Genomic DNA, 13,162 nt, shown 5'->3' on the forward strand with positions numbered 1-13,162 from the left:
AAAAGAGGAATGTGGCATGATCTGCTGGACTCCAAGATACTCAAGGAGGTAAATCTTCACTCCACTCCTCTTGTCTACTTCCAACTCACAGAGAGACACAGGGCAAGGTGCAGGAATCAGAGCCAAGGAAAAAGAAAGAAAGCCCAATATCTCAAGTGTCAATCTCAAGCTAGTTCATGAAACTTGACCTAGAAGGAAAGCTTCCAATTATCTAAAGTAATGAAGCCCAATATTAACCTACAAACTGATGAACTTTCTAAAAGACAGTACAACTTAAAAAACAGTGATATACTTTTGATGAATTCTGAGGGTTTCCTTTCACATATTCTTTCTGACAAGCTGTTTTCTCAAATTTGATAAATAAATCTCCTTTTTTATGGCCTCAATGTAATAAGATAAAACAAGCATAATCTTAGTTTCAGCTCTGCCATAAAACAGCATACGGGGCTTAAGCAAGTGTCTGGGCTTCAGTTTTTTCATTTGTATACGAAAACGTGTTGATCAATTTGAGTTAAATGAACTCTGGATTCTAAAGTAATTATCCCATAATTCCTTATGATGACATCAAGTTGTTTTGTGTAATAGCTCCCTTTAATTGGAGAAACACTGCCTTAGATTGAAACAGTAGGTATATCCTTCAAGCAATCATTCACCACATCAATATTGGTGAAGACAGTACTATGGATTCATCCCCACCCCAATTTGATCACTTCACACAACCTTCAGCATGACAAACCCATCACTACCTACTTATTAATTTACTTACAGAGGAAATGGGTAAACCAAGCCCCACTGTGCTGAGGACAGTGGATGTGACGGTACTGTCATGGTACGGGTACTGGATGCTGTTGTCTTTACAGAAAAAGCCTCTCTGAAATGGATATATTTGGCCCAAATTTAGAACAGCCATAGGCATGGAAGCTGTTAGGGAAGGGAAAAAAAGACACACATGGTTAAATTCAATTCACTTCATTAGGAAGTAAAGCCTACTGAATGGGATGCACATTTTAACCATATTTGCCCTTTCTGAAAAGGATCACTACTCCATAATATCCAAGAGTAAAGACAGAGGAAACCATGCAGCATCAGCTTGTCCATATCAGCCCCACCTTCACCAAGTTTAAATTCTCTTACTTGCGTTGACCTCTGATTTCAGAGACAATCTATAAAAGAAACCCTCAGGAAAAGAGCATAATTGGCCAATGAAAAAATAAAGTTGAGAAAACGGGAAGGTTTGTATTTTATATTTTGTAACTAGTACATTTTAATTGAACCACTCAATATACTAAATATGTTTTTTTTTTAAGTCGAAACTCCAAAAAAGGTCAAAACTCAGTAAATACATTTAATAATCAATAAGACATCATTATTGCCAAAGGTAGTGAAGGAGGGGGGAATATATAAAATTTTGTTTCATATTAAAATTTAAATTAATAGGCTTAAAAATCAGAAACCGTAAGTATATCTGATAACAAAAACAGAAACAAGCCCTTTGTTTTCCAAAGACAAATTAAAAACGTTTTTTATTAGCCTGGAAGGGCTACAAAATCACTTTAACAAGTTATACAAGAAAAATGCTCCTTTGAAATTTTTTACCCAAATAAAATGAAAGACCAAAGAGAAGTTAAATAAATTAGTAGCATCTTAATATGTTCAAATTCACCATACTTTTAGGCTTTGTTTTATACAATTCAAATATTCAAGCATCTAATTACTATATATTTGATATTAGGCTATGTCACACATGGAGGAGACAATTAATGTAAAACAGACACTTGCTTCAAGAGCATAAATTGTACATGTAGAAACAGACTGCATACTCAGGAAATAGTTTTAAAAGTAATAGCAAGGGAGTTCCCGTCATGGCACAGCAGAAATGAACTCAACTAGGAACCATGAGATTGAGGATTCAATCCCTGGCCTCACTTAGTGGGTTAAGGATTTGGCATTGTTGTGAGCTGGAGTGTAGGTCACAGATGCAGCTCGGATCCTGCATTGCTGTGGCTGAGGTGCAGGCCAGTGGCTATAGCTTCAATTCGACCCCTAGCCTGGGAACCTCATATGCCATGGGTGCAGCCCTAAAAAAAAAGAAAGAAAAAAAAAAAGTAATACCAAGATAGGAGTTTCCTGGTGGGCTAGCAGGTTAAAGATCTGCATTGTCACTGCTGTGGCTTGGGCCACTGCTGTCATGTGGATTCAATCCCTGGCCTAGCAACTTCTACATGCCATAGGCATGGCCAAGAAGAAAAAAGTAATACCAAAATAGATTTCTGAGGGGTGATGAAATTGCTCTATATCTTAACTGTGATGGTAATTCTACAACTCTACATACTTCTCAATTCATAGAACCATACAATGAAAAAAGTAAATTTTACTATATGTAAATTTAGAGAGGAATAACAATAAAAGAGAGAAAATATGATAAATTTCCAAAATGGTATAAAAGGTCCTATAGGAATTCAGAGGTCAACGTAACTGCAGAAGTTAGAAAAGACTATTAAAAAAAGGCAACTGAGTTGAACTTAAAACAGCAGGTAAATCACAGGCAATAAGGAGGTGCTCAAGGACAGCAATTAGTGGTAGAGGGATGCAAGGGTAGCAAGAGGTCATATCAACAAGTGCACAGAGAGAATGAGGAAGGAGTTTTCCAAGATACACAACAATTTACAGCCGACATGTACTGCATGCTCACACATGCCAGGCTTTAGGCTACACAGAGTAACTCAATCATACCTCAACCCTGTGAAGTAGGTACTATCACTTGCAACTTTTCTTTCCCCATAAAATTATTATGAGGCTTAGAGAAATACAGAACCTTGCTGGAACTAGTAAGTAGTAGAACAGGATTACAACACAGGCTATCTTGTTCTTAGAGTCAATATATGACCCCCATGGAGGTAAGTATTGGCTAAAGTAACAGAACTGTAACAAGGTGATCTGGATGAGGGGGATTTGTCCTTTCAAAAGCTTGTTTAGTACACGTTATGCCTGTAATAAAAACTCAATGAAACAAATTTTTCTTTTCTGCTGATTTCTCTTAATTCTGCAATTATGTGGTTTTTAATGGGAGGAAAAGAACTTGAGATTTTTGTTTAACAAAAAGAATCATGTTTTTAAAATACTAGCCTAAGAAAAGATTTGTCCTGTAGGAAACAAAATATTGCTGTCCTCTCTTGCTCAGGGTTAGTAACAGAATAAAATCAGGGGTTTTGTAAATTAACTTTTTAAAAAACTAGAAAAGAGAGCATTTAATACTGTTTTGCAATAGTCTAGTAATTAAGTGATAAGCAATGTATTGACAGTGAAAGTAGAAAGAGAGGAATGAAAGAGTGTTCTGAAAACAGAAACGACTCATTTTGACAACTGCTCCAACTGTTGCAGCAGACCTGAAGATGACATTCCGGGTTTTAGGAGTAGGGAGAATGATGATCCCATTGATTAAAATGTGAAATTGGGACAGGGAGCTGGTTTATGATGGATGAAAATTAGTATTTAAAATACTGCCTTTGAGGTGATTTGGTACCTTCTTTCACCATTCCCCACAAAGCTCTCAAAGCTCCATCACACTGAACCTGAACATACTGTGTTTTCAAAACCTAGGTACCTATATATATGTTCAGCTCTCTGTTGGGGATACCTATCTTCTCATGTCCACTTCAAGTCCAAGGCATGCACTCTCCATCCCATGGCATCCTGGACACACATCCATCACACTGTGTTTTTGGGTTTTGTTTTGTTTTGTTTTTTGGTTTGGTTTGGTTTTATTTTGTTGCTTTTTAAAGCCGCACCCGCAGCATATAGAAGTTCCCAGACTAGGGGTCAAATCAGAGCTATAGCTGCCGGCCTACACCACATCCACAGCAACACAGGATCTGAGACGCCTCTGCAACCTACACCACGGCTCACAGCAATGCCGCATCTTTAACCCACTGGGTGAGGCCAGGGATGGAACCTATGTCCTCATGGATACTAGTCAGATTCATTCCTGCTGCACCATGACAGGAACTCCCATCACACTGTGTTTTAAACTGCTTTTTGCATTCTGTCAGAAACCTGAAATCAAAGACTATATCCTTTTTGTATCCTTTGGACCAGGCACACAGCTGACTTTCAATAAAAATTCACTGAATGGCTAAGGGATTGTAATTCAGGATAAAGATCACAAGTAAAGCGAGAAATGCAAATTGTTGGCATTAGAGCCAGAACAATGAAACAGTTCTCAGAGAAAGCCTCAAGTCAAGACTAACAGTGATAAAACAATCAGGAAAGGATTAATATCCACAGTGAAATCATGAAAAGAGACTGCAGGAGAGAGAGGAAGAAAGGATGATTACATGCTCTAGAGGGCAGGGGCCGTATCTGTCTCATTGAGCAGAACACATTGGCCATTCTTTAAACACAAGAATGAATAGTAGAGAAGTAAAATAATGCCATGCAAAAGTCAATCAAGTCTATACCTACGTAAATATAGGACATCAATGCTAAGACATCAAGGAGAGTGAACACAGAGTAAAGACAATGAGGTCTGAGGAAAAGAGTGTCAAATATATTCCATGAGAGAGTATGTTAATAGCACCTCCACGAAAACAACAGTATCTCTATGAAGAAATTTCAAAATGAGCTTCAATATTGAGTTGTTATTGTCTCAGCATGAATCTCTTTCAAGTTAAATAGCACAATGATTTCCTCTACTGCTCATCTGATTTACACACACACATACTCCAATGGACTGAATTGTACCCCCCAATTCTTATTTTCAAGTTCTAACCCCCAATTTTACTAAACTTGGAGACAGGACTTTCAGGAGGTAATTAGACCAAATGAGGTCATAAAGGTACAGTCCTAATACAATAACATTTGCAGCCTTATAAGAAGGGAGAGAGAGTCTCTGCCCATGCACGCATCCAAGGAAAGGCTGTATGAGTATACAGCAAGAAGGTAGCTGTCTGCAAGCCAGGAAGAAAGCCCTCAACAGAACCTACATGTTGGCACTCTAATCTCAAATCTCAGCCTCCAGAACTCTAAAAAAATAAATTTCTGTTGTTTAAACCATCTAGTCTATTGTGTTTTGTTATGGTAGCCCAAGCTGACAAAGACACACAGACATACACACATACAGAGGCATAGCCATCCCCCTAGAGTAAACAGACACCGCCACTCTAAAAAGCAATGAAATATTCTCTATCTACTACAGAAAACATTTTCAAGGTAATTTTTTTTGTTTGTCTTTTTGCCTTTTCCAGGGCCACTCCCATGGCATATGGAGGTTCCCAGGCTAGGGGTCGAATCAGAGCTGTAGCTGCTGGCCTACACCAGAGCCACAGCAACACGGGATCCAAGCTGTGTCTGCAACCTACACCACAGCTCACGGCAACGCTGGATCCTTAACCCACTGAGCGAGGCCAGGGATCGAAACTGCAACCTCATGGTTCCTAGTCGGATTCGTTAACCACTGAGCCATGATGGGAACTCCCTCAAGGTAATTTTTGAAAGTACTAATAGAGAGTTTTGTGTCCAAGTTAATGTTACAGAAAGATTTTTCTCAAAATAAAGCCTTTCACAGACAGGTATATTCTTTCCTTAATATATAAGGGATACAGAAAGTATTTTTTGACCCCAATCATAATTATAGGAAGTCACTTTTTAAAAGTTTAACCTTGCTAATAAACACATTTCTTAACTATGTTATATCTGCTCTTAGTGCATCTCTTCTAAGCTACAGGGAGGAAGACAGATAAAGGAATGAGAGAGCCAACATGACAAGATTTGGCAGGAAGAAGCCAAGAGAATAAACAGAGCAACCCCACTCTCCTCCTGCCAGCGCTTCCCATTGCTCAAACCCATCTAGAAGCCAAAGGGCAAAGTGAGCCTCCTCATATTGAGGGCAGGGTGGACAATGATGAAAGCAGGTCCACACAGGGAAAGAGAAGTTCTCCAGAACCAAGAAGCAGAAGGTAAGACCAGTCAGGGTCTCAGCATGGAATAGAAAGTAACAAAAAGTAGATAACTCAGCAGAGTTTAATAAAGGAATTATTTACAGAATCTATATTGAGACTATACATTAAGAAGTTTGGACTTTATTCTGCAGGTAACAGAATACACACAACCCAATTTGTGCTTTAGTGGAGGTGGAAAAGACTCTTGAGAAGAACTGTATAAAAGAGAAAGCAATGTGAAGTTAGAACAGAGGTTGAGTACAGAGGCAAGAAATGCTAGTGTATATGAGAGATGTTGATGGCCTGAAATAAAGAATGAACAGTAGGAATCGGAAGAGGAGACAGTTCTAAAAATTTTTAGGAGGGGAGTTCCCCTCTTGGCTCGGCATAAACAAATCTGACTAGCATCCATGAGGATGCAGGTTCGATCCCTGGCGTCACTCAGTGGGTTAAAGGATCCAGCATTGCCGTGAGCTGTGATGTAGGTCACAGACAAGGCTCAGATCCTGTGTTGTTGTGGCTGTGGTGTAGGCTAGCAGCTACAGCTCCGATTTGACCCCTAGCCTGGGAACCTCCATATGCCACTGGTGCAGCCCTAAAAAGACAAAAAAAATTTTTAAATAAAAATAAATAAATAAAAATGTTTAGATTTTTCCTATAGGACTATGAAGCGTGTCTCAGTATATGTATATACGGATGTGTCTCTCTCTTAAACACACACACACACGGCACATACCTTTGGACTCTGCAGAATGCATTTTCCATTTTTCCTTTACCCTAACTATATTACTGTCTGACAGTCTTCCCCTCCACAATCGTGCTTTACAGTAAGCACTTCAAGGAATATTTGCCAAATGAATAAAGGAACCAATGAATAAACAAGAGAGCAAAAGCCTCTAAGGCAAATAAATAATAATCTTGTATAACCAAAACTTAGGTCCTGAAAAGTTTTTAAGTCAGCTTTCTCTCCACAAGACTCAAGTTTAAATAAATAAAGTTAGAAAAAAACAACAAACAAACAAACAGGTAAAACTGGTTGACAATCTTCAGTCCAAAAACATGCTAGGGAAGAACTTCCAATTCTGTATTCTAACAATTTATTTCTCAAGCTTTTCTGCTGGGAACAGAAAATGCTAACAAAGATAAAAAAGACTGATAAATCCATGTTAATTGCTAAAAGAAATTTATGATTCACAAACTCCTGGAATCTTGAAGGCAATTTTTGTACAGTTCAGCATTACCTCCAAGCAAAGCTTCGGACATGCCTAGTACAGAAGTACTTCTCTTGGCAGCACCCCTTATTCAATGAAAAAAGAAGCTGGGGCCCCAATTCAATATTCTTTATTGATTTATCAAAAATGGAAGTCCACAAATGCCTGGCAAGAAAGCAGAAGGCTCCAATTCCCAAATGAAGAGCACAAAGCAATAAGACTTCAACATAGGACTTTACAAATAATTAACAATCAGCTCTAAAGCCGTTGTTTCCTAATCTCTTCTTTACAACTTCTAGAAACAATCAGAAATAAAATCTTATCACAAAGCACACAGTTACATATCCTACTCCATAACAGAAGTATTAAATTCCCAATCTCAGCATCCATTCAAAGTTAGCAAAGGATTTTGTTCCAGAGTCCCATGCAAAATGTTTCACATACTGTACAACTTTACAGTACATACTATACTGTGCATGCTCAGTAAAAAGGATAAATCATAATGTGGTCTCTTATTCACTAGTAAATATCTACTCTTACCAGAAGCACCTAAAATAATTGGGGGAGCCCAGCTTAAAGTGACCCCGCTAATCTTGTAGTAATTTATAAACCTGAATCACAAAATCACAAAATGCAAATACAATTAAGAGAAAGGTTTGCTTTATAGTGAACAAAAACAACAACAACAACAGTTAATCATCTTTCAGGGCCTTTCTCATACATGTCCAAGAAGAATAGAAACTAACACATATTAAGCACATATTATAGGTCACTATCATACTAAAGCAGCTGCCCATACACTACAACTACATATTATCTTCATACAAAATACATTTATATTTTAGACGTCCTACCATAAAACCTGGAAAAATTTAGACCTAATTAATAAAATTTAAACTAAATAATAAATAGTATGAGTATGGATCATATACACGGAAGTACATGTATATGTATATATTTAGTAGGCAAAATAATCTGGTAAAAACAATATTTAGTATAATTTCATGTATATAAAACAAATTACTTGCATTTCTGACTAAGTATATATTAGAAAGCCTAGAAGAATATATAACCAACTTTTAAGTAGTTATCTCCAGATGGTACAAATCAGATAGAAAACTCATTTTCTACTGTATATACTTCCATGTTTGAAAATTTTAAAAAACAAAAAATCACGATCATTAATTCTGACTTTTTGGTTTCCTGAAATTACATTATACATGCAATAAAACTGAAAAAAAGTCCTAGCTAAGGTAAAGAGATTGTCTGAAACCAGGGCAAAGAAAAAGGCCTGTCCAAAACAAAAAAACCAAAACAATAGTAACAAAATAACAGAAATTATTCCTTTAGCTTTAATGCTTCATTGATAGACAAGTAGGCCTACAGTGAAATAATTACCTTTGGGGGGTTTTCCCCTCTTGCAACTTTTGAGAGCTATGATGATCTACTGCATATAAAGTAGATAAATCATAATAACTATAAGTCTAATAACTCCTAAAAAGTGTACAAAACAAGTTTCTATGGTGGAAGATTTTTATCTTAAAAATTTAGGCCCTTCCAGGAGTTCCCGTCATGGATCAGCGGAAATGAATCTGACTAGCATCCACGAGGATGCAGGTTCAATCCCTAGCCTTGCTCAGTGGGTTAAGGATCTGGTGTCGCCATGAGCTATGGTGTAGGTCGAAGACGTGACTCGGATCTGACACTGCGGTAGCTCTGGGGTAGACCAGAGGCTACAGCTTCAATTTGACCCCTAGACTGGGAACCTCCATATGCCGTGGGTAGAGCCCCCAAAACACACACAGATACACAAAAAATTAGGTCCTTGCAGAACATGCTTATCTTATAAGCAACAGAAATAATCTAGTGGGTCATTAGTTTAGTAAAAACAATCAAATTCATGCCATAATGAATATACCTGCTTTAGTCACCACTTCTTTTTATTTGTTTATTTATTTATTTTTCTGTTTAGGGCCACGCCTGCAGCACGTGGAAGTTCCCAGGCTAAGGGTCAAACCTGAGCTACAGCAGCCAGCCTATGCCACAGTCACAGCCATGCCAAATTCCAGCTGCATCTGCATCATACAACACAGCTTGCAGCAATGCCAGATCCTTAATCCACTGAGTGAGGCAAGGGGTGGAACCCACATTCTCACGAATACTAGTTGGGTTCTTAACCCACTGAGCCACGATGGAAACTCCTTAGTCACTCCTTCTCGAAAAATCTTATAAAATAATGGCACTTGGGCAGATCATTCTAAAAGGGTGGCACCATCTGTCTTTTTTTAATTAAGTAATAAGCAAAGCAATATTATTCTACTGAGTCAAGTTTCTGGTTTAAAAAAACCTCAAAATTGATTGCATATTAATATAAAACCATTAGTCTGATGGAGGAGAGAGGAAAGAAAATGAACAATTTCATTTGTCAGTGCCCAATAAAATTTTCTGTGATGACAAAAGTATCCAGTACAATGTGCTGTCCAACACAGTAGCCACTAGCCAAACACAGCCAATGAATATTTGTTACGTGGCTGGTGAGAATGAAGGACTAAAGTTTTTATTTTACTTTAATTAAATTTCATCTTAAGTAGCTACATACAGCTAGAGGCTTTCATAATAGATAACACAGATCTAAGGTGTTAAAAACAAACTAAGGTTGATGTTTCCATTGTGGCACAGAAGGTTAAAGACCTGATGCTACCTGTGAGGCAGTGCAGGTTCAATTCCTAACCCTGCCCAATGGGTCTTAACCAGCACCGCCACAGATGTGGCAAAGGTGGCAGCTGTGGCTTGGATTTAATCCCTGGCCTGGAAACTTCCAGATGCCATGGGTGCAGCTAAAAAAGAAAAAAACAAAAAAAGACAAAAAAACCCTAAGGTTTGGAGCCATTAAATTTTAGTAACACTTAATACGTAGCAAAACTAACTTTGATTCCCTAACTTAAGAGGAAATAGTTAGGATATATCTGAGTAAACACTGATTTTGTGAGCCAGTGCTCAGAATAAAATTCTCCCACACCAATTGCTTCCTTTAAAGAAACATCCCTTTGGCATCCCTCATATTTTAGAATCCCAAGCTGACTTCTCTCTCCAAGCAACTAGCCTTCCTAGAAGGGGAAGCAAGAGGGCCAATCAAGTATAACTAGGATAGTCTCCTACTTTCCTCAACAACCTCAGATCTTCACATTCTGTCCTGGAATAAGTCCCTTATGCTCTAACCCAGCAGAGTGTCTTCTTGGATCTAGCTGCCCAAAGCTTACCTATACGGAACTCCATCTTCACAGCAGCTACTAACTGCTTCCTCTTTAGTCCCAGAATTGTTCCTACCCTCAGTGGAGGCTAAGAACACTCAGCTTAGCTATACAAAAATAACACTAATCAAAAGCATTTAAGTTTTTGTAATTAATTCAAAGTAGCACAATATTTATGCTAATAAAATACTATGTAGTTTTAAGTTTCACTTCAGAAAAAGCTTTATTCTATTCCTAGTACACTGCCTGGTCATCTGCTTCTAACCTAAAGAATTAAATGAAGAACACGCAGTCTCTTCAAGAGGGTAATAATCATCACTGTTAAAGAACAGGAAAAAACAGAATTCTTCCCTGGTAGGCTTCTCAAGTTATCTGACATGGTGAAATCTCTAAAGGAGCAGTTCTTAACTTCTTGGGGTTCACAGAACCCTTGAGGATTCTAATGAAACCATGGACACTCTCCTCAAAAACATATGAACTTTTGCCATATAGCTTGACCACCTACACACACAATCACCCAAAAATGGTCATCTATGGACACTTCTATTATAAAGATATAAGAAATACCATAAAAATAATATCCTATAGCTCACATTCTCCTAAGTGATCAGGAGAATATGACCTCAGAGAAGCCAGAATTAATGCAACTCGATATTCCAGTATCTTTCCTTAGTGCTCCTTCCTCCTCCCCTTCTCCCATCACCCCTTTTTGCTATGTTACAGAACTGAGGTCACTTTTAGTATTACTTATGATTATTGCAATGTTATGTTTCCTGTTCTAATTTCAAAACTCAAAGCTTATTTCTTAAAAAAAAGTAAAAATATGTTGAATATCTACTACTTGCCAGGTATTTGCCTATATTCTCTCCCCAGCAATTCTATCACAGGGAAAGAAAGAGAATCTACCAAAATCTGCATATTTGAAAACTTAAAAATCACTAAGTCATAAAGAAGTCAAAATGTAAATCACAATAGATTGATACGAACGAAAAATAATGACAAATCAAAATTTAAAGTATGCAGTTAAAATGCTACACATGAAAATGTAGAGCCTTAAATTCATACATGAGAAATCACTGAAACAAACATTCAACATGATAGCTTTATTTTTTAAAGGCTCAAGAAAGTGAAAGGTAAATAGGACAGAAATTAATGAAATAGAAAATGAAGGAAAAATCAGATCAATAAAGTCAAATGAGTTTTTATAGGTTGATGAAATAATCAATCTTGCTAAAGTTTAAGAAAACAAAAGAAAAACAGAAATACAGTAAATTTAAAAAATTTTTAAACAGCACTGACAATATCTCTGAGCTAAATTTTACCAGAAACTCACAGATGTTAAGCAACTCACCCAAGAGTACACAGCTCTTGCGTATGTGCTAGGGCAGATAACCAGTACATACCATCTCTCCTTTTACAAAAAGAGACTAACCACCAGGGTCTCAGTTTCCTTATCTACAAATGAGAAAGAAGAATGACATTATCTCTTAGGTCCCTTTTCAGTCCACGATTCTTAGCAGGCTGGTCTATTTATAGACAAACAGCTGATTTTCTTCTGTTGGTTAGACTGAGGTGAAGGAAGTACTGTTTTGTGTAACCTAGAGTACATCTTCATCTACTACACTTGGGTTGATCAAGCCATTCTAATGTGTACGTACACTCTGCTGCAAACTATGGAAGAGAAATAAGAAACCTCAGCAAAACCCACAAGAAAATTAAATAGCGAAACTTACGAGAAAAATAAACAGTGAAGGAACTGCTTCTAGCAGCTAATGTTTTACCAAAAACATAATGGATAAAACCTATATGTAAGAAATAGCCTCCCTTCCAAAATAAAAAGTCCAGCATATGCAAATTTAACCATGTTTGTTCATTTCTCTACATGTATATTTGGGTCTGACAAGTAAGGCTACAGTTACTTTTGTGAAATTTGCTTCTACAAACCCTTTCATTTTCTCCTTTTAGCAGTCCAAGGTTAAAAGTAAATAAAATTTTTTTGGCTCTTTACTACTTTGTTACCTGAGCAGTTTTTAGAAAGTTCTATTCATTCCAAATTTAAAGAATGTTCTTTATTTGGTCTCCAGTTCAGTTTGAACAAAATGCATTTTGGGGAGAAAAACATGCAATATTTTTCTTGCTTTCTTTGGAAACAGGTGTTGCAAATTCTTTGCAAAATCGCATGAAAAAATCTTCCTAATTGACGGGAGTTGTGCTATTTCTGAGCAGAAGGAGCTTCCTTCTTCTTTTTTATAAAGGATCATTAGCTGTCCCAAAGAAAAGAAAGTCATTCAAAATTTACCAACTTAAGAAGTGAAACTAGTGAGTTTGCCAGGTCAGATAGTGTGTTTCCTTCACAGATCAAATGCAGGCACTCTTTCCCGATCATCTAACAAATGTTTCATGTCTAACACACAGCTAGACATTCGTATCTGGCACTCAAGAGAAAATTCAGAATAAAGATGAATATCTGAAATTTCAACTATAAAGGGGATAGCTGAAGCCGTGAGATTTTATTAAGATCACAAAGGGAAAGTGACAAAAGCCATAATCTTAGAAAGAGAACAGAAAGTCAATACAGCCAACTAATAAGGAATGAAACACCAGGTAAGTAGAATGAAGAATAAGAAAAAACAGCGTCAGGGAAAATGAGGGGGCTCTTTTCAAAAATGTCATTATCAGTTTTTCCTTAACTCCCACCATATATCCTGACAGTATGCTAGGTATCCTTCAATATCTTCAAAATGGATATATTATTACACTATTC

General features: G+C 37.2%; 1 protein-coding gene across 17 annotated transcripts in view; it reads right to left on the minus strand.

The window, feature by feature from the left end:
- Positions 1-13,162, minus strand: part of PLPP1 (phospholipid phosphatase 1) — a 137,526-nt gene that overhangs the window by 61,076 nt on the left and 63,288 nt on the right. For 8 of the 17 annotated variants that reach the window (XM_085001560.1, XM_013984779.3, XM_085001562.1 and 5 more), the window contains 1 exon segment: positions 767-921. Coding sequence is in view for 6 of the 13 variants with exons in the window: in XM_013984779.3 (XP_013840233.1) it covers positions 767-921 (155 nt within the window). In the remaining 7 variants the exon portion in view is untranslated. 17 annotated transcript variants of the gene reach the window in all.

This window comes from Sus scrofa, chromosome 16 (assembly GCF_054392235.1).
Source record: "Sus scrofa isolate SSC_HxYL_T2T_F1_AM1 chromosome 16, Sscrofa_HxYL_maternal_Yorkshire_Landrace_v2.0, whole genome shotgun sequence".
NCBI classification, from domain to species: Eukaryota; Metazoa; Chordata; class Mammalia; order Artiodactyla; family Suidae; genus Sus; species Sus scrofa.